The 21,053-nt window shown below is 34.1% G+C and overlaps 2 protein-coding genes and 1 long non-coding RNA gene across 7 annotated transcripts; 1 reads left to right on the forward strand and 2 right to left on the reverse strand.

Annotated features, from left to right (window-relative positions):
* Positions 1-575: 575 nt before the first annotated feature.
* LOC142549425 (sister chromatid cohesion protein PDS5 homolog D-like) lies at positions 576-14,821 on the reverse strand. Of its 4 annotated transcripts, XM_075658360.1 has the most exons (10): positions 14,408-14,821; positions 8,947-9,208; positions 8,179-8,286; positions 5,704-5,856; positions 4,641-4,822; positions 4,231-4,366; positions 3,994-4,143; positions 2,366-2,533; positions 843-1,010; positions 576-703 (listed from the first exon to the last, which is right to left on the reverse strand). In XM_075658360.1, the coding sequence occupies exons 3-10, from the start codon at positions 8,197-8,199 to the stop codon at positions 683-685; spliced, it is 999 nt and encodes a 332-aa protein (XP_075514475.1). In that variant the 5' UTR covers positions 8,200-8,286; positions 8,947-9,208; positions 14,408-14,821; the 3' UTR covers positions 576-682. The 4 variants fall into 4 exon arrangements, with proteins under 4 accessions (XP_075514475.1, XP_075514477.1, XP_075514478.1 ...); XM_075658362.1 differs by having other exon boundaries at positions 576-1,010; positions 5,704-8,095; XM_075658363.1 differs by lacking the exon at positions 8,179-8,286 and having other exon boundaries at positions 576-1,010.
* On the forward strand, positions 898-4,634 carry LOC142549426 (uncharacterized). Its single transcript, XR_012821207.1, has 3 exons — positions 898-1,007; positions 1,092-1,289; positions 4,385-4,634. It is a non-coding gene; the product is annotated as an uncharacterized LOC142549426 (long non-coding RNA).
* Positions 14,822-15,881: 1,060 nt separating the features above from the next.
* On the reverse strand, positions 15,882-21,053 carry LOC142549427 (NAP1-related protein 2-like). 2 transcript variants are annotated; one of them, XM_075658365.1, is made up of 10 exons: positions 20,803-21,053; positions 18,307-18,429; positions 18,159-18,209; positions 17,869-17,940; positions 17,643-17,753; positions 17,502-17,563; positions 16,688-16,748; positions 16,510-16,569; positions 16,361-16,402; positions 15,882-16,227 (listed from the first exon to the last, which is right to left on the reverse strand). In XM_075658365.1, the coding sequence occupies exons 1-10, from the start codon at positions 20,932-20,934 to the stop codon at positions 16,144-16,146; spliced, it is 798 nt and encodes a 265-aa protein (XP_075514480.1). In that variant the 5' UTR covers positions 20,935-21,053; the 3' UTR covers positions 15,882-16,143. The 2 variants fall into 2 exon arrangements, with proteins under 2 accessions (XP_075514480.1, XP_075514481.1); XM_075658366.1 differs by having other exon boundaries at positions 16,510-16,566; positions 20,803-21,051.

Raw genomic sequence — 21,053 nt, forward strand, 5'->3', positions numbered from 1 at the left:
TTCAATTCAAAACTCTTCTCAACTCCATTATTTAAAAGTTCGTATAATTTTTGTATGAAAATCCCGTCATGAAATGTTAAGAACTTGAGGTGTAGCTTATAGGCCACTTCAATTTGGTAAATCTATATTTCTATGTATATCTGGTTTGAGTAGTCTCTTTGATCAGACCGCCGCCAGTTTGGCATGGTTTTACATTACAAGATAAAGATATCCAAGAGAAAAAGTTGACACAATCTTTTTGATTTAGAAATGGTAAAAAATTCAAGGACATGGATTTCTTACAAGCGAATAGAGACCAATTTTGTGGTAAAAAGGAAAGTAAAACATGAAATTATGCTGGCATTCAGGGGTGTAAATGTACAAGCAGGACAATTTCCACTAGTTTTAACATGTCTAGATAGATAAATCGGGCTAAATAATAGCCGGATAGCCTAGAGGTCCTAGCTCTTGATCCAGTAAAGCAGATATTATGGAATAAATAATTTGTTCATCTGATTTATTTCATGATAACAAACAATCGAAAGATAAAGAAATAAGATTTCTTTGAAACAAAAAATCATCTACAAAAAGGAAAATTACCAGATACACTTAATAACTATCTTAGATTAATCAATATCTACAACATTACTAGAGAAACACACCATGTTATCGCTTGGAGTTGTACCGAGGAATGATGATACGATTACATCTTCATACTCCTGAACTGCATCCTCCATGATCAAAAGGCATAATCAATCTTAAATTGATTAATAACTATAATATTACTAGAGAAACACACCACGTTCAACAGGCATAATCAATCTTAAATTGCTAAATAACTACAGGATTACTAGGAGACACACCACGTTATCGCTTTGAGTTGCGCCAAGGAATGATGATACATTTACATCATCATACTCCTGAACTGCATCCCCCATGTGTCTTATAGCTTCTGAAACAAAATCGTGTATGTTGTATGCACGTTTCTCAAATACCTTTCTTGCTAGTTGAAAGGCACATGGTGAAATGTTCTGAAAGAAAAAGAAGTAATGGGATCAAGAGAATAGGATATACTGTTATCAGTAAAAATTAATCTAAAAGATTAAAATCAGTTACTTCATTTCCTTTTTTAAAGAAACAAGAAAGATCTTAGTAAGCTCCACCACGAACTCATCAGACTCCTCAATATATTGAATTATCAGAGTCATGATGTGTTCCATGCTTGAGAATATTTTCTTGTGGATGGTTCAATCTAAATTTAGCAAATAAGATAAGTTAAGCGAGTTTCCAACTACTAAATAAGATTAAATGTCACATGAAGGTACAAAGAATTACTTTAATTACTTTAATTCTCTAAACAAGGAATATTTTCTTGTGGATTCTTTTGACATTATTTACCCATGATGGAGGCAAATAATTACTTTAATTCTCTAAACAAGGAATATTTAATATTGGCATGCAAATTAAGTATGTGATGAATTAAAAAGGCGAGGAAAAATAAGCAGGGATTACTGTATCTCATCCAAGAATAGGTGGAAAATCTCAAGAATGGTGTTGTGCAACTCAGAGTCCAACATCCGAACGCATATCTGACAAGTAGAAACAGCTTGGATGATTGAAACAACTTTTGCTTGATTCCGACCAGCCATGGATGGCAATTGTCGGTAAGCAGTGTTAACTAGCTTAAAGTTATCCAGCACAAGAAACTTCAATTAACTACACATAGTGGTTATGGGAGAAAGCAGAAACAATATCATCGTCATAAGCCGATCAGTGGAAAAGAAAATCTTGACAAGCGAAGAATACCTTCATTTGGTCTTTCATTGAAGGTTTCATTAGGTGGTGTCATTCTTATAATCTCAGTAAATTAATTGTGCAAGTTAATTTAAAGATAAAAAATGATTTGTTCATGAACCCATAGATAAAGAGGTAAGATCCATAGATTTTTATTAATAAATATTTTTTCATATTAAAATTAGCTTCCAACAAAGAAAATCTTGGGTCCGCTCCTGATAGAGATCTATGAACGAGTCATTCTACACACGCTGATCAAATCGTCAGTTACAAAAACATCTTTACCTCAAAAAATTTAACAACAATCAACAAAATTATAAGAATATCTGAACATAAAGTATAAAATTACCAATCTTTAAAACGAATGAATCTTGTTTTTTTAAAAAACACGAATCTTGGTATCAAAAACCATTTAAATCGCCACAAGCCAAAAAGGCCGAGTGGCATCCTGCTCTCAGAAATGAAAGTTACTCAAGTTCGAGTCAAACCTAACCCCAAATCTCATAAAAAAAAATAACATTTACAACAACCATATACATGATGCATAAAGGGGATACACGAATTAAATGAGAAAGAGTCGATCAGGGCTCACATCAGATTTCCACTGAAGCTCCTCAACAGGATCACCCGATTTAAGATTCATGTTACCATATTCAAGAACCACTCTCTTCAACTCCTCTTCCATTTCTTTAGTCAAAGCATCATCCCATCTCACGTCTCCTTCTCCAGAATTCGGAGTGGCCTTTTTATGGTAACAACTCTGTATTCAAGAGAAAAACTAAATTTTAAAATCTTGTTCTGCGAGCTTCAAAATGCACAAAAGGGTTGTTTTATGTTGGAAAGACGAGAAAAATTGAGTCGGCTTTTACGCAAAATGGAATACAAGCAACAGCTTAGAAACGTGGCTTTTATAGGATATTTGGTGGCATAGAAAAAGTTGGTTGCATTGTTTTGGAAGAGCGCTATTGAATAGGAGAAGAGCTTTTGGTAAGAACAATCCAAAAGAATGATTTTGCTATCCATACACATACAAATACAATCAATGTATATATGAACATATATATATAGTGCTGCAAGGAATTATTGTAATTCTGTCTCATTGTTGTAATCTTCTTGAATTTAGATTACCTGAAATTTAGTATGTGTTGTATCTCACGTGATAATTTTTTTTTTCAAATATCACTAGAATATGAATAAAATTCAACGAAATATGGTGTTAATTATATTTCAAGATTTTGTCACAAATGGTGAGACCTATAAGTGCAATTTCAAAATTTTCATCTTAAAAACAAATACAAGTGAACATGTTACAACTCATAGTCATAGGATTATTCTTCTTTCCTAACCAAGGTGGAGAATCTAACAAATATAGGAAGGTGTTCGTTCTCCTGGATTTGCATTTGCATAAAAAAATAAAATCAATCAACCAAAACAAAGGTCATGCATGATGTCTATTTAATTTCTCCAGAATCTCTTCGCTGTTTATTTGTTACCACAGCCCAACAGATCCCAGAACATGTTAATTTATTTGGCTTTTGTATCCCGCAGCTCAACACATCCCAGAACATGTTAATTTACTTGGTTTTGTATCCTATCCTCCTTCGAGCCAATTGTTTCACTACTGTAAGAACACTTCAAATTCTTCTTAAGGTGATGATAAAGGATATAGGGCATTGTATGAAGAATTTTGATTAGGAAAATCCAAGGAGATTATGGGCTAAAGGAGGATGGCGTGAGTAGCCATTGACACTTTATTCTATTTTTTGGTTTTGCTACTGAAAAAATTGATAGCCAGATAGCCTAGAGGTCTTAGCTCTTGATCCATAAAAGCAGATATTGAAGAAATAATTTGTTCATCTGATTTATTTCATCATGGTAGAATGATAACAAACAATCGAAAGATAAAGAAATAAGATTACTTTGAAACAAAGCAACCATCCACAAAAAGGAAAATTACCAGATACACTAAATAACTATCTTAAATTGATTAATAACTACAATATTACTAGAGAAACACACCATGTCATTGCTTGGAGTTGCATCGAGGAATGATGAGACAATTACATCATCACACTCCTGAACTGCATCCTCCATATTCAAAAGGCATAATCAATCTTAAATTGATTAATAACTATAGTATTACTAGAGAAACACACCACATTCAATAAGCATAATCAATCTTAAATTGCCAAATAACTACAGGATTACTAGGAGACACACCATGTTATCGCTTGATGATACAATTACGTCATCATACTCCTGAACTGCATCCCCCATGTGTCTTACAGCTTCTGGAACAGAATTGTGCATACTGTCTGCACATTTCTCAAATACCTTTCTCATTCGTTGAAAGGCACATGGTGAAATGTTCTGAATGTAAAAGAAGTAATGGAATCAAGAGATTACAGGATATACTGTCATCAGTAAAAATTAATCTAAAAGATTAAAATCAGTTACTTTATTTTCTTTCTTTAAAGCAACAAGAAAGATCTTAGTAAGCTCCACCACGAACTCATCAGACTCCTCAATATATTGAATTATCAGAGTCATGATGTCTTCCATGCTTGAGAATATTTCTTGTGGATGGTTCAATCTAAATTTAGCAAAGAAGATAAGTTAAGTGAGTTCCCAACTACGAAATAAGATTAAATATCACATGAGGTGTAAAGATATCATTTGTAAGCTCCGGACTCGATCTATTTAATTCTCCTAAATGACAAGTGCAATGAATAGAAAGTTTTAATATTATTTCCCAATCGTGGAGACTTATAATGACTTAAATTATCTGAAACAAGGAATATATAATATTGGCATGCAAATTTAGTATGTGATGAAATAAAAAGAGAGGAAAAATAAGCAGTAATTACTGTATCCCGTCCAAGAAAAGGTGGAAAATCTCCAGAATGGTGTTGTGCAACTCAAAGTCAAACATCCGAACGCATATCTGACAAGCAGAAACAGCTTGGATGATTGAAACAGATTTTGCGTGATTTCGACCATCCATGGACGACAATTTTCGGTAAGTAGTGTTAAGTAGCATAAAGTAATCCTGCCCAAGAAATTTCAATTAACTACACATAGTGATTATCCAAGAAAGCATAAACAATATCATCATCATAAGCCGATCAATGGAAAAGAAAATCTTGACAAGCCCAGAATACCTTCATTTGGTCTTGATTGAAGGGTTCATTAGGTGTTGTCATTCTTATGGTCTAAGTAAATTAATTGTGCAAGTTAATTTAAAGATAAAAAATTATTTGTTCATGGACCCATCAAATTTTCATGCGATATTGTTATACAAAATAATTTAGTTGTTAAAATACAGCCAAACATTTACCACTAAATTTGGAGAATTTAGGATATTAATCTATTAATTTTTGTCTCATTACTTGCATGATTGCTATTAAAAAAAACACAAACAAGTTAAAATATTAACATACAAAAGAAGTACTCTAAAAAAAGCATACATAAAGAGGTAAGATCCATAGATTTTTATTAATAAATATTTTTTCATATTAAAATTAGCTTCCAATAAGAAAATCTTGGGTCCGATCCTGATAGAGATCTATGAATGAGTCATTCTATGCACGCTGATTAAATCATCAGTTACAAAAACATCTTTACCTCAAAAAATTTAACAACAATCAACAAAATTATAAGCATATCTGAACATAAATTATGAAATTACCGATCTTTAAAACAAATGAATTTTGTTTTAAAAAAAACATGAATCTTGGTATCAAAAACCATTTAAATCGCCACAAGCCAAATAGGTTGAGTGGCATCCTGCTCTCAGAAATGAGAGTTACTCAAGTTCGAGTCAAATCCGGCCACAAATCTAAAAAAAATCAAATTCCTTTACAACAAGCATAGACATGATGCATAAAGGGGATACGCGAGTTAAATGAGAAAGAGTCGATCGAGGCTCACATCAAGTTTCCACAGAAGCTCCTCAATAGAATCACATGATTTAAGAATCATGATACCAGATTCAAGACCCACTATCTTCAACTTCTGTTTCATTTCTTTAGTCAAAGCATCATCATGTCTCACATTTCCTTCTCCAGAATTCGGAGTGGCCATCTTTTTGTAGTAACAACTCAGTACTCAAGAGAAAAAGAAAACTTGAAACTCATGTTATGCGAACTTCAACATGCACAATAGGGTCGTTTTATGTTGGAAAGACGAGAAAAAATGACTCGGCTTTTGCGCAAAATGGAATACAAACAGCAACCTGGAAATGTGGCTTTTATAGGATTTTTGTTGCATAGAAAAAGTTGGTTGCATTGTTTTCGAAGAGCGCTATTGAAGAGGAGAATAGCTTTTGGTAAGTACAATCCAAAAGAATGATTTTGCTTTCCATACACATACAAATACAATCAATGTACATATAATATATATGGGCAGTACTAAGGAATTGTTGTAATTCTATCTCATTGTTGTAATCATGTTGCATTGAGATTACATGAAATTTTGTATCGGTGTTGTATCTCAGTGTAATAATTTCTTATATATATATATAAGTGAACATCTTACAACTCGTAGTCATAGGATTAGTCTTTTTCCTGGCCAAGTTGGATAATCTAACAAATACAGGAAGGTATTCATTCTCCTGGAATTGCATTTGCATAAAAAATTAAAATCAATCAACCAAAACAAAGGTCATGCATGATGTCTATTTAATTTCTCCATAATCTATTCGTTGTTAATTTGTTACCACAGCCCAACAGATCCCAGAACATGCTTAATTTACTTGGTTTTTGTGTCATAACCTCCTTCGTTTCGTTACTGTGAGAACACTTCAAATTCTTCTTAAGGTCTCTCCATCAAAGAATGATGAATGTATATCCTCCGATTAACATATGAGCATCTTGATTTTAAACATAGTCTTATACATCTTCAACTTAACCGTTATGGTGACATCCTTCCACTTCCCCGTCACAACACAAATTTTTGGCCAATCAACTTGATCATCCATAGAATTGTATACCAATTACCAGGGAATAACATTAGACTGCAATCGACATGTGAATATTTACAAATCATTCATCAAAAAACATAATATACAACCTGCAAATGTGCAGATCTTGGTGCGAAGACAAACAGGCTTAACTTGTTGACTGAGAATTCATGTTTAAAACGTAAAATAATCAAGATCCTATTTTGGGTCTTTTGGATCGAACTATCTCTAACCCATGAGCATGACAAATATGATTCTTATAGTTATGTAATAATCGATTGAAAGTTAAAAGTTATTAATCGTAATTTGAACTAGAAGTTTTTCCCCTCATATTGAAACAAATAAGAGTATAATATCCTTCCCTCAAAAAATAAAAATATAACATAGTCATTGAAATAATTAGTTGGAGCAACATTATTATAATACCCATCAAGTAATTACATTTTATCAAGACATAAACTGTTATATAATCTTTAAGAAAACTTGTTTGGTTTTTAGACAATTATAATGGATTATCAAATTCATATATCATTTTAATTCAATTGAATAATGTTAAATTTTTCCATAAATGCTTTAATATTTTCTAGGGTGCAGAAGTGCTAAACATGCTATTAAAGAGACACGAACAGTTAGCAAAACAACTCTAGTCAAACTTTTGTTGAAATATACTTGGACGGGTTATTTTCGGTAAGGAAGTTTAACCATGGTTGTTCCCCAAAATTTCCCAAGGGAACATATGTAATTATCCCTACCGATTAAAATATATATATATATAGACACACACACACACACATATAATTATCCTCTGACAAGATACCATTTGTAGTCATATGCATGGGTGGTGATGACAACAGACCGGGCTAGAGACTAGATCTGGCCACGGGCCGGTCCAGATTCAGGTTGAGAAAATCCTGACCCTAACCGTATAGGCGGTAACGGTCCGGATTGTTAACCCGACGGTACTTGTTCGGATCCGATTAACCGCCATTTTTTTTTATCAAAGAAAACATTGATATTTTCTAATAAACATTTAAAGAATATATTTATAAAAACATAAGGATTTTAAAATCTCGTTTTATTATCGGATAATCAAACTAGACCGCTTATCGAAACGAGGAGAAAATACCCATGTCCTATAAGTTGGCTAGGTATCAAGCAAAATAATTGGACTAGTCGATTAGACTTCAATGAAAAACTACCACATACAGCTATAAATCGGGGTAGGTATATTAACAAAATCACCTTATTAGGTAGCCATCGAGTTTCATCAAGTGAAACCTGACTTGATTTCAATGGATCGGACCCATTTTCATGTTTTTGGATGTTGGTCGACAGTCCAAATGGCATTAATTCATAGCATAACTGGGATGGAAAAAATTGCATTGGAGGTTGAACTTTTTAGACTCACCATAAGTAATTGCCTAGTAAAATTTCTTCTAAAATACCTTGATAACGATATCTCCCATTTCATTATTAGAAAAAACAGCCTTGCCTTTACTTGTTTCTCCGAGTGCTTTCTTGGCCAAAGAATGTTTCCTTCTCTTTGTATAGTTCTAGAATTCATAGATTCATTACCACAATTGTTGGGTTGAATTATATATTAAAAAATATGGATTCCAAAATAATAAAATCCATTATAATATGTCACGTACATCTCATTAACAACTAAGTAAGAAAGGAAATGATACAATTGAAAATTGGTAAGAACAAAAAAAATATCAATAAAAGGCATTGTCATAGCATACATTTGTAAGATACTAAGATGCTTTCAAAACTTATCAGGTAACTGCATTTTAATTATCTTTTGAAGATACTTAAATGTTGTTGAGAAGTTTGAGTTGATAGTGTATTTTTTATATTTTCTGTAATCAAACTGCAGAAATAACTTGTATAATAATGGTTTCAACACTTACGATTAGTAACCTCTAATCGATGAACGATGGATCTAAATTTTTGCGGACATTAAATATATGAGCACAAGACTTATTCAATCCTCAAAACAAGGAAGCAACTATACTTTATAAATCAGGAGTTATAAACCGCGGTGGGGGATAAAAATATTTAGGGGATTGACCAAATAGAAAACTATTCCAGATTACTTCTTTTATCATCCAGAATTTTGAAGAGCACTCAAAAGATAAATCTATGTTAATAAACTTAACAGAAAATGTGACCATATATCAAATGTAGTGAAACCATCAATAAAGTAATACCTTTTCTTTGTATGGAATTTCACTCCATTGTTTTGGACCAGAGATATCCTTAGAATGACCTTTTCCTTCAGATGATGTGTTTTACCCAAAGTCTGCACAGCTCCAGAAATGTATAAGACCATTAAAACTGCAAAATATATTTCATTCAGTTATAACTTGACAATGATATTTCCTGTTTGATTCTCAGAAACAGCAGCCTTTCCCTTGCTTGTTTCTCCAGGAGCTTTCTTTGCCAAAAAACATTGCCGATTCTTAGAAGAGCCTGGAACCCAGCAATTCACCAACTCATTAGAGAGTCGAATATGAAAAGCAGGGAACCAATGAAAATATTAACTCTGGAATGATTGCATCCGGAGAATTTTGTTTATCCAACAAATCCTCATTATGTATAGTATCACAATCTATCACATGAGAAACTTGTCTAGATGGCGTCAATGTAGCATGTGATGGTAGTAAATTTTGTTCCGTTAGAGAGCCAAAAAATTTCATTTCATCAGAATTTTTATTGTTATGCAAGGATAAATCCATCTGGTCCTGATGTAGAATTAATTATTTCCAAATCACTTTCTTGCCAATTGATTTGATCACCTAAATGTGCCATTTTCTGGGGACTGGGGATTCTCGTTGACGTTCTCATCATCCTGTAGATTAACTTCTTTATGTTAAGAAATTTCTGTTCTCATATCTTGAGTATCTAGGGAAACATTTTCTTGACAGTTGGTATGATCATAGGAATTTGGCACTGTCCCGTGATTCTCATCAATATTCTCAATATCTTTCAGATTATCAATGCAATAGTTCTCCTCTAAACTAGATAATATAAAATCTCCAGCCAGATTAACTTGTTCATGGCCACAAGCATGTGTTCCCATCTCCTCAACATTCTGGAAAAACGAAAAAACATGAAAGAATATTGAGATGTTACTATAATTATTTGATTAAGATCTTCCTATTATCTTTCATTTAATTATTATCTTTTATTCTAGTTAAGCTTGAATAAATGGAATAATTCTCATATTTAGGATTCACAGGATTGTGAATTAGAATAGCGTTCTCTTTTATTTTGGTTAGGACAAGGTGATCTTTTATTTTGGTTAAGATAAAGTTATCTTTTAAATGCACTCTCTATATATTGGAGAATTGGATCGATAAAAGAAGAAAAAAATCACAATCTTGTGTTACGAGATCTGAGGTTCCCTCCGAACGTGCCTCTAAAACCAAAAGATTGAGAATTTCTCTTTAGCGAGCCTCAGATTTAAAACATCATGTTTAATTATCAGCTCATAAATCATCTCATAACAAGATCCATAACTCGGGACCATAACACATATTCATGACACGTGAGGATAATCTCATGTGATGGTAATATTCATGTCTGTTACACAGAAAGTTAATGCGGCACAATTATTCTTTCGTAAGATTTATCATCTTCATGGATGAACTAAATCTATAGTATCGGATCGAGACACGTTTCCATATCCATTTTTGCGGAGTTTGTGGAAGATGATGAATACAAGTCTTGAATTCAGCAATACATACCCCCAGACCGATGGCCAAACTGAGGCTGTTACTCATACATTAAGTGATCTTTTACGAAGTTTTGTAAAAGAACGTGTCAAGTCTTGGGATCTAAAGCTTTGTCAGGTTAAGTCCTCCCATAATCATGTTGTTAACCAAAGTTCCGGATTTAGTCCATTTCAAGTTGTTTACTCGACTCAGCCACGAGACCCTCTCGGTTTAATTCCACTAACCAACACAACTCACATCCATGGGAAACCTGAGGATTTTGTCATTGGACTACAACAAGTTCAGTCTCAAGTCCATGATAATTTTCTACAATCATCTACCAAATACAAAGGTTCAGGAGACCAGAAACGACATCGTGTTGAGTGTGATCTGTTTTGACTAAGGAGCGTTTTCGTGTAGGAGAATACAATAAGTTATCTGAACGCAAGATTGGGCCAGTTGAAGTTGTTGAAAAGATCAATTCAAAGAATATCATTTGAAGTTGTAGAGTCATATATGCACGCACGACATCTTTAATGTTAAGCATTTGATTATGTATGTTGATGATTCATAATTTGAAAAAGATGCAGTTGGATATTCGAGGGTGAATTCTTTACACCATGGGGGAATGATGCGTGCAAGATATCTTTTTGGCGCGTTGGGATCACCCCATGGCCAAATAAGGCAGGTAAGATTATGAAATTTTGGAGATGTCGGATTTTGACAAAAATAGGATGTTTTATTGTAAACGGCCCAACGAATAAGACTCGTGACTCTGCCATGAGCCCAATGAATTTTTGGGCAAATTCCTTCGTTTAGGGCTTTAGGCCTTCAAAATCGTGTTTTTTTCCTTTTTTGGTAAATTTTTGTTTTGTTAATCCATCGGTCTAAGGCTGAAATTTAAATCCGAATTGATTTCCTCATTCTTTTTTATTATGTTAATTATGTACTTTCTATTTTTGGAAATATTTTCCGATTTTAGTTATTATGAGTCCGTTCGATATATATGGGTGTACCGTGTACTTTTCATTTAAAGTCAATTTTTTATTGAATAAAATTATTGTGAGTTTTTTCTCATTATTTTCTAGATTTTCCTGGCATTCTGTGTGAATAACACATTAATCTTTCTAAACATACACTTTCGTTACCTCAATAACTATCTATATTTCCATTAGCATAGCTTCCCCATAATTCTTATGAAGTACCATAAACATTTTTTTAAATAACCAGTTTATGTAATTACAAAATTGAAGTCTTATACATTGGAGGCAACTGGGAATGTGCATGATAACTGGAGATACAATGCTTGGTTCAAGATCTAACCCATTTTCTATAAGCAATGGCACATCAGTATCGTGCAATAACTTTTCATAGGGACTTCCATTGGATTGTGCTCTAAATTTAATGTTTGGTGTTATTGAGGAACTCATAGTCGTCTGGGTGAACAAGACGATTATCCTAAGTTGTCCTCTAGTTTTTCCCCTTGATCTGTCGCCGATACGAATTCACTGATGGATATCTAGAACTTCTATATATGGAACAAAGAGAGATCTCAACGGTCTCTTTGTTGAATTCTCCTCTTGAAGAGGAGCTTCGAGGTAGAAAGGCCAGTTTTCAAGAAAGTTTGTCTATATGAAAATAGAGTTGATTTAATGATGAGAAATAACATTTGTACCCTCTTTGGAAGAATATAATGCCTAGAAGATGGATCTAATTTCCTTGAATCAAGCTTTTCTCATGGGAGTTTGGAACTAAAAAAAATATAATGCACCCAAATATTTTAGGAGAACAAGAATCAAGGAGTCTTTCATGAGGAAAATTTTTTATGAAGTTGGGTAGGGTTTTTCTTTTTTGAAGAGAAATCTAGTTCATTCATGAAAAAAGTTCATAATCAACTAGGAACTCTATTGATACGATACATCGTAGTTAGCATAGCCTCACCTCTTCAAGAATGTGACAATTTTTCCATATTAATTAAAGATTTTTTTCCCAAATAGCTCCAAAGACAACAATGATCATCCTTAATTGTTAGATTGGGATGTGATTATGACATCACTGCTTACGTAAAAAAAATTCTTACTTATCGCAAGAATCCCATTTGATCCGATCACATTGGTTTTTACCATATCTGTATCAGCAGTTCAATATTCATTAATGCGAGTCTCAATGGCGATTGAAAAATGTGAGACATGTTGATGGAAATGTTTTGGATATGACAATGTTTATGTGTTCTTTTCCATGAGATAAGTCCAACATACAACACTAATGCCATCAATTATAGTAATAAACCGTCAAATTTCACCAATGTTTTAAGATCATGCAAGACCTCAAGTGTCACTACGAATAAGATCAAAATATGGTTTTGATGCTTGATATAATAATGAGGACAATTTTTTGGAAAAATGAAATGTTAAATTGGAAAATAAGAGCATCTTTATTGATCGTTAAGTCCAGAACTGATGTTTCAAATAATTGAAATTTGGATGACATGTGTTTATGCCAACCTTTATACTAAGAAAGCACCAAAGCGGATGTTTTTCAAATTAAGTGGGATCTTGGTGAGAAAACGGGAGGTGGTAGAGAAAATCTTATCCCTCAACATTACCATTCATCCTTCCACAATACAAATCCCATAAGGTTAGTCGCATCTATCACAACACATCTTGTTTTCCTTCTGAGTCGTGGTTTTGGGTAGCTACCAAAGCTAAACCAAGTTGCATTTACTCAATAATTTTGGGATGTAACATGACTTTTGTTCAGCTCCCTTCCCTCATGACTTCGAAGAAAGCATCACAATTGGAAAGAAGGTGCTTTGTTCCAAAGATTCTCCCTTAAACTAACCTCCAACTCTTTACTGAGTCCTCAAAGAATTACAAAAACTTTCTCAAGAATTTGCTCATAAAATATGTTGTCACTGAGAATTTCAAATTCATATTGTATATAACAAATTCATTTCCTTTCCATATTTCAACCAGCTCACTAAAATACCAGGTGACCTATTTATTTCTTTGTTTGCATTGCAAACAAATAAACGAGTTTCAAACAATTGAGATGAATTTTTTGAACAATCCTCCAAACTTTGAGGGTATTTTTGTCGAAAGTGTATGTCCATAAAAGCTTTGGATCTATTGAAGTTATAAGACATACCATGAATTCCCAATAAGTATGATGTGCAGAATCCTGTGCATTAGGATCACCAATAGCTACTAGAAATTATTGAAGTGATTCATAAAATTGACTCATTTATTTAGTTCATTTTTAGAGAGTGGCTGATTTCGGGTGATGATAAAGGATATAGGGTACTGAATGAGGAATTTTGATTAGGAAAATCCAAGGACATTCTGGACTAAAGGAGGATGGCGTGAGTAGCACTTTCTGTTAATTTTTGGAATTGCTACTGAAAAAAGTGATAGCTGGATAGCCTAGAGGTCCTAGCTCTTGATCCATTAAAGCAGATATGGAATAAATAATTTGTTCATCTGATTTATTTCATCATGGTAGAAAGATTACAAACAATCGAAAGATAAAAAAATAAGATTACTTTGAAACAAAGCAATCATCTACAAAAAGTTAAATTACCAGATACACTAAATAACTATCTTAAATTGACTAATATCTACAACATTGCTAGAGAAACACACTATGTTATCGCTTGGAGTTGCACCGAGGAATGATTATACAATTACATCTTCATACTCCTGAACTGCATCCCCCATGATCAAAAGGCATAATCAATCTTAAAGTGATTAATAACTATAATATTACTAGAGAAACTCACCACGATCAATAGGAATAATCAATCTTAAAAAGCAATTTTAAGCAGTGTTAACTAGCTTAAAGTAATCCTACACAAGAAACTTCAATTAACTACACAGTGATTATCGGAGAAAGCAGAAACAATATCATCATCATAAGCCGATCTATGGAAAAGAAAATCTTGATAAGCCTGGAATACCTTCATTTGTTCTTCATTGAAGGGTTCATTAGGTGTTGCCATTCTTATGATCTCAGTGATGCAAGAAACCACTGTAAGTCTATAACTCTTACATCCACTTCATCATGCCTCAGAAGGGCATTTGATATTAGAGCCTCTTTAGCGGGTTTAAGATCCAATTCTATCAATTTCTTGCGATCTTGGGCTAAATGTCGAAGAAGATGCTCTCGTTTCTGAGACACCAATCCAAAAAGCAGAATTTCGGAACCCATGAAAAACAAAATCCGGGAGCCCGATTCTTCCCAAATTCTCGCCAGATGCGATCTTTTGACACACGTCAAACATAATTTCAACCAATTCTATGAATTTAATGGATCGCAATGCCATTTTTACAAATTATTACACAGATAATCGCCGAGGAAGAAAGAGAAGACAGACGAGCGTTAATTGAATTGGTAATTATTGTGGGCTTGATTAATTGGGCTTCCTATATTGGGCCTCTTTATGGGCTTATCTGTTTTAGTGAAATCCGCTCTGTCCCCGATCTACATTGGGCCAGAGATTGGCCCCAAATCTCATAAACGAATCATCAAATTTATTAATCGCAACAGTAGACATGATTGCATAAAAGGAATACACGAGTTAAATGAGAAAGAGCCGATTAGGGATTACGTCAAGTTTTCGCAGAAGGTCCTCAACAAAATTACCAGGTTTAAAAATCCTGTTACCACATTCAAGAACCATTCTCTTCAACTTCTCTTCCATTTCTTTAGTCAAACATCATCAGGTCTCCTTCTCCAGAACTCGGAGAGACCATTTTTTTCTGGTAACTACTCAAGATTCAAGAGAAAAACAAACTTGAAACTCTTGTTCAGCAAGTTTCAACGTGCACAAAAAAATCGTTTTATGTCGGAAAGACGAGAAAAAATGACTCAAATTTTGCGCGAATTATAATACAAGCAGCAGCCTGGAAACATGGCTTTTATAGGATTTTTGGTGGCATAGGAAAAGTTGGTTGCATTGTTTTGAAAGAGCTCTATTGAATAGGAGAAGAGCTTTTGGTAAGAACAATCCAAAAGAATGATTTTGCTTTCCATATACACACACAAAATACTGATTGTAGGACATTCATTATTTAATATAAAATATATTATTATTGTTATTAAATATATTAGGACAGGTCCATTAAAACCGGGTTTTTGTCATCCTTATGGTGCGGGGTTGAAGCTTTTGGTCCTGTATTTATTTTAAAATTAAATTAGTTCTGTGTCTGTTTATAACTATCACTAACAAGTTCTATTCATTTATCTATTTGAGTATCAAAATGAGTCCTTGACGATACTATTCTAACCATGCATGCACACCTCAGCTAAACGATATACATATCAGAACAAAGGATCAAATTAAAACAATACCCGGAAGATGGATACACGGCTGCTTACACAAGGATGACACGCACATATCGAGTGATATGCACTGAACAAGACACGGGAAATATTTTACACAGCCAAAAGGCAAAAGCGACTAAAATCCCGTGTTCATACCCGCTGATGTTTTTACAGGACTGTGAAAAAAAAGTGACATTAGACTTTCTAAAAGAGAGTCAATACAAAATTGCATAACGACAAAAGGGTTCAAATGAAGTAGATTATCATATATCCCTCTTTAACTTAAGACCGGTTCGCAAACGCTACCGTTTAACAAGCAAAAACCATGAGAACAAACTACCTATAATATTCTGGTTGACTTTCTTTGTCTCAATCTTCAGCTTCGTCGTCGTCGTCGTCGTCTTGTTCGCCATCATCGTCATCACCTTCTTCAGATTCTTCACTACCTTTTCCCTGCAAAGACATGGTATATCGGGATAAGTGTAGAGTCATCTAATATAAATATCCTTCTAAAAATGCTCACAGCCCATCATAATCTATATTCAATGGGAGAAAAAAGAAATGTACGGCAATTTTCTGCACTTACCTCGTCATCGTCGTCCATCTCAAATTCCTCTTCATCAGCCTCCTACAGGCAGAAATAAAAGGCAAGTCGAATATAAAGCCGAGCATGCAATAAACTTGCATTCGCTTGTATAAAACAAGACTGAAAAAAGAGTAAAAAATGAATTGTACATTGTTAAAATATGTAAGAGGATTTGGCCACAAATCATCCTTAATGATTTCAGCAACCTGCTAAAAACATAGGCTTCAAATTATAAGAGGAAACAAGAGTGCCGTTGGAAAAGCTGGTTAAAATGACTCAAGTTCATATAAAAATTGTAAACAAAAAACTGATTGAGGCCCAAATTACCTCATCGTGAATTTCAACCAAATCCCCTTTATGCTGGGTGTCGTTGAACCATGTAAAGAAGCTGAATTGGATAACGTAATTGAAATAAGTGACTAATGCGACATTATAAGGCATGCATGGTGCAAACTAACATATTTATAATTAACTGAAAGGGATCTATATCTTTTAAAATGAATCTGAGAATCAGTAAAGTACATATTTTTCACAAAAACCCAATCTCAGTGGAAGTACTGGGCTTTAAACAGCAGTATCCACCTATAACCAAGTTACCAACTAATGCTGTCAATATCAATGTTAATGAAGAATCTGTGAATATCTTCGTAATAAAGCAAATTATAAGTAGCCACTTTTGAATTCAAGTTGAGAGCATTGGTGGAGATATTTTTAGGAAAAAGGCCAAGGTAAAAAATATAATCGTCAGAGAAGTTTCTAGAAACATAGTATCTTACTACATAATTAAGAATTCCAATATAGCAAGTTATTTTGTAAGAATGAAAATTGATAAGGAACATTGATTATCACCAATTATGTAACTCAATAACACCCTCCTTTACAAAATATTAGATCCCAACAGAGCATTAATGGAAAAAAAATCATACAAAAATATGATAAGCCCTGATATGCAAAACTCTATTTCTTTAGCATGTGACCAATATCATAATATAAATGAAAAGACATGATGTGAACTTGTAAAACAGTTATAGATGACTAACTCTGTCGATGAAAATTTAGGACGGAAGATTGTTAAGGAACTGAGTCTCGCCTCCTACCACATCAAGAATGGAAAAAAAAAAAGCAATAGAGAAGGATCAACCTTTCCTCGGTATGAGATCGCTTGTTTCCTTTCTTATCTTCAGCAACACCGTTAGGAATTCCCTACAACAGCAAGGCATGTACAATGAATTGAAATTCAGTGAAATTTCATATTCTTTAAATCCAAAACTCGGAAGCTTACCATGCCTTCTTTCCACTTTATTGATGTGGCAGTGATGGTTGTTCCCTCCTCAAGGAAGGTAACAGTCTTTGTGAGCTTAGTATCTTCAAAATATGGATTGGGTTTGAAATTCTGCAGGGAAAACCAAAAAACTATTGTAAATCATCTACAAATTTTTTAAACTAAACCAAAATTTAAAATTTTGGCGGTCTAAGAACGGCCACAGGGGAAAAAAGTGGAGACTCACAAATGTAATCGAGTATCCAGATTTAACATCTTTGAAATCTTCCACTTCGAGGTTAATCAAGTACTTGAATATCTAACAGAAACAAAGGAAGCCACTTGATCACATTAGGAAAAAAAGATCATGTGGTTAAATAAAGCATCTATTCAAGCTTTGTAGAACCTTTTGTAAGAGCAACAACTGCTTCAAAGTGAGAAGAAAAGGAACAGTGAAGACAGTACATGTTAAACAAATCATAGCTGCTTCTGTGTTTTTACTTAGTCTTAGAGAAGCAGAAGAGAGAAAACTCGAACCTTCTGGTCTTCTTCAGTCAAAAGTTCACTGAGGGCGGGGTGACTTAGAAACTGCAAAAAGAGGGCAATTTTCAATCACGGAGAAACAGGCATTTCAAGTGGTGAAAGGTCTTGCCAGTATGAAGTTTTCTTTCTCTTGAAGACTAACCGCAGTCAACCAAAAATCAGGAATTGATTTTATGAGGTCATTTCTCTTATCATAGACAGGCTTACGTATCTCATTGTACTGCTGTTCCACTTCCAAGACTTTTTCACTTGCTTCTTCATTGATCTGAAAGCACAAAACAAACATAATTGTGTCAGTAGTTTCACCAGAATTTTTAATTGTGTATTTCTGATCACTTCAGAATCGAAATGCATTCAAAATTAAAAGAGATGCACCTATGTGGCATGAAATCAATCTACTGCCTCTACAGCTAATAAAATGTACACATTGCCTGTGAAACCCCTTAGGACAATTTATGACACTATCAACGCCGCATATTAACACAGACCAATGTCACCAGAAAACATAATGACAAATACAGACAACAATGCAGTACAAATGTCAAAATGCACATTTAAAGAATGATTGATTATAGAAACCAAGTATAAATGGAAAAAAATTCAGTGGCCTATCTGTGATAGCAAATCTTTAGCAATGTTTAACGACGACGACACTATATCAATATTTCCGATTAGCGTCTGCAAGACTAAAGTACTTACATGAATTGGTAAAACCTAGCGCATCAGGAGAAAAAAAAATTTTATAGGAAACTTAAATTTTATATAAACATTAGAATCTATTACATAAAAAGCGGATGAGTGATCCGCGGATTAGAAGAAACTACAACAATTATGTCAATACATTACGAACTTCCAATCCCTAACCACATCTGAGATAGCAAGATGACCGAATTCTTTGATCTTCCTTGTTGACGCTGCGACCATGAATTTGAGCACCTCCCATACTTTGTCTACCGTGTCAGACGAGTCATTGAAAATTCTGTTATTTCTCTCGAGCCATAATGTCCAGAACGTTAAATGAACGACCATATACCAGAATGTCTTCACTGTTGCCCCTGTTTGAAATCCGGGATCTATAATGAACATATCTTTTGCCCTCCTCGGAAAAATCCAAAAAAATCTCAGCTCTTGCATCACCTTAATCCATATGCTTCTCGAAAAAGAACAATGTACCAGTAAATGATCCTGATCCTCTTCGTGGTTTTGACATAAGTAGCACCACTGTGGGCTTAAAGCACACGATGGCCATCTTCTTTGCACCAAATCTGAGGCCGGAAATTTGCCCAGAGCGACGATCCACGAGAAAATTTGAATCTTTTGTGGGATGAGTACTTTCCAAATATGAATAAAAGGGGAGAAAACAGGGAAATTATGGAAGGGAAAGAATGACTCGTAAAAAGATCGGACAGAGAACAAACCCATAGAATCCCCCAACCACACCCTGATATCCTCCGAACCCAACTCTATTCTGACCGAATCTAGGACTCCCACTAAATTAGCAAACTCCCCAGTTCTAAATCATTAAGATGTCTCCTAAAGCGCACGTCCCAACGATAATTATGACTGACTCCTATATCAACAACCTCAATAAAATTACGAATTGGTTTATTGATCATGGTGCAAATCCTAAACAAAGACGGAAAGCGTTCTTTGAAAGAAGGACCCCCCCCCCCAAATATCCTCCCAAAACCTGATGTAATTTCCCCCTCTCAAAACCTTCCTACTCAACAGTTGAATTGCCGGGAAAGAATGAGAAATAAATTTCCAAGGGCTTCTGAAAGTCGCATTCCTGGCCAATCCCAAATCCCATCCATTCTCTTGAAGACCATAAATGATTTAGATGGCTGGAACAAATTTCGGATTAAATTTACGGAATTAGGACGCAAAAGGATATATTATTTTTACATTAATCTCCAAAACAATCTTCCATCAATGCAGGCAAAACTCTATAATTAGTAAGAAAGAAGATATAAAAGTCGTGAATGACATTATGATAAGCTAAATACTCGATACATAATAGATAAAGTAATTTACAAGAATGATCGCTTAGACATCTTGATATAAGACATACAACTCTCCCCGTGTGATTTATGATCTTCATTATCTTTGACTGCAAAATGCATGCATATACCCAAACCAATTCGAAATATCCTATCAATTTTAAAATGTTAAAAATTTTATAAGATTATCTGACACACATCGTTTGGATGAACAGGCACAAAGAACGAGATATTTCTGAAGCTCGCGTAAGATGGCATATTTGACCCCAAAAAAAACCCTTGATACAATATAATCCCATTTAACTCAGTTCAGAATTCAAAAAAAAAAAAACCATTCCAGAGGACAAATCTATTAATCAAGCTCATCCACAAATATCAGATTCAAAGGTTAAGAACATTAATCATACTCATTAAATCAACAATGCACCCTTCTCAAAAATTCGTCAGTGCAATAGTATAACACAAGAACGCGATAACATTTGCGTTCTAACAGTTACAAACCCAAAAAAACAAAAACAAAAACAAAAACGAAAACCTTCCTTAAAAAATTCCTGAATCTTTCTAGCAGAGGCAGCTGAAACATGAACATAACCAAGAAAAATCAATTCCAGGACACCTGAATAAAAGTATATACGTACTTTTTCAAGCTCGTCCTGAATTTCCTGAAGCTTCTCAATAGAAAGAACCAGGTCTCCGTCAACGTGCTCAGCGCCGTTGTTTTCTTCCTCTAGTTGCACCAATTTCTGCTTCTTCCCCTTGTCTACCCCCATGCTTCTTTGAAACCCTAAAAATTGGAGGAAGAAAGGAAATCGTTTTGGGTTCCGTTGTTTCAACAAGGGCTTTTCTTAAACCCTAACCCTTTAAATGTGGAATAGTTATATATAGAAAT

The sequence above is a fragment of the Primulina tabacum genome, chromosome 6 (assembly GCF_025594145.1).
Source record: "Primulina tabacum isolate GXHZ01 chromosome 6, ASM2559414v2, whole genome shotgun sequence".
NCBI lineage: Eukaryota > Viridiplantae > Streptophyta > Magnoliopsida > Lamiales > Gesneriaceae > Primulina > Primulina tabacum.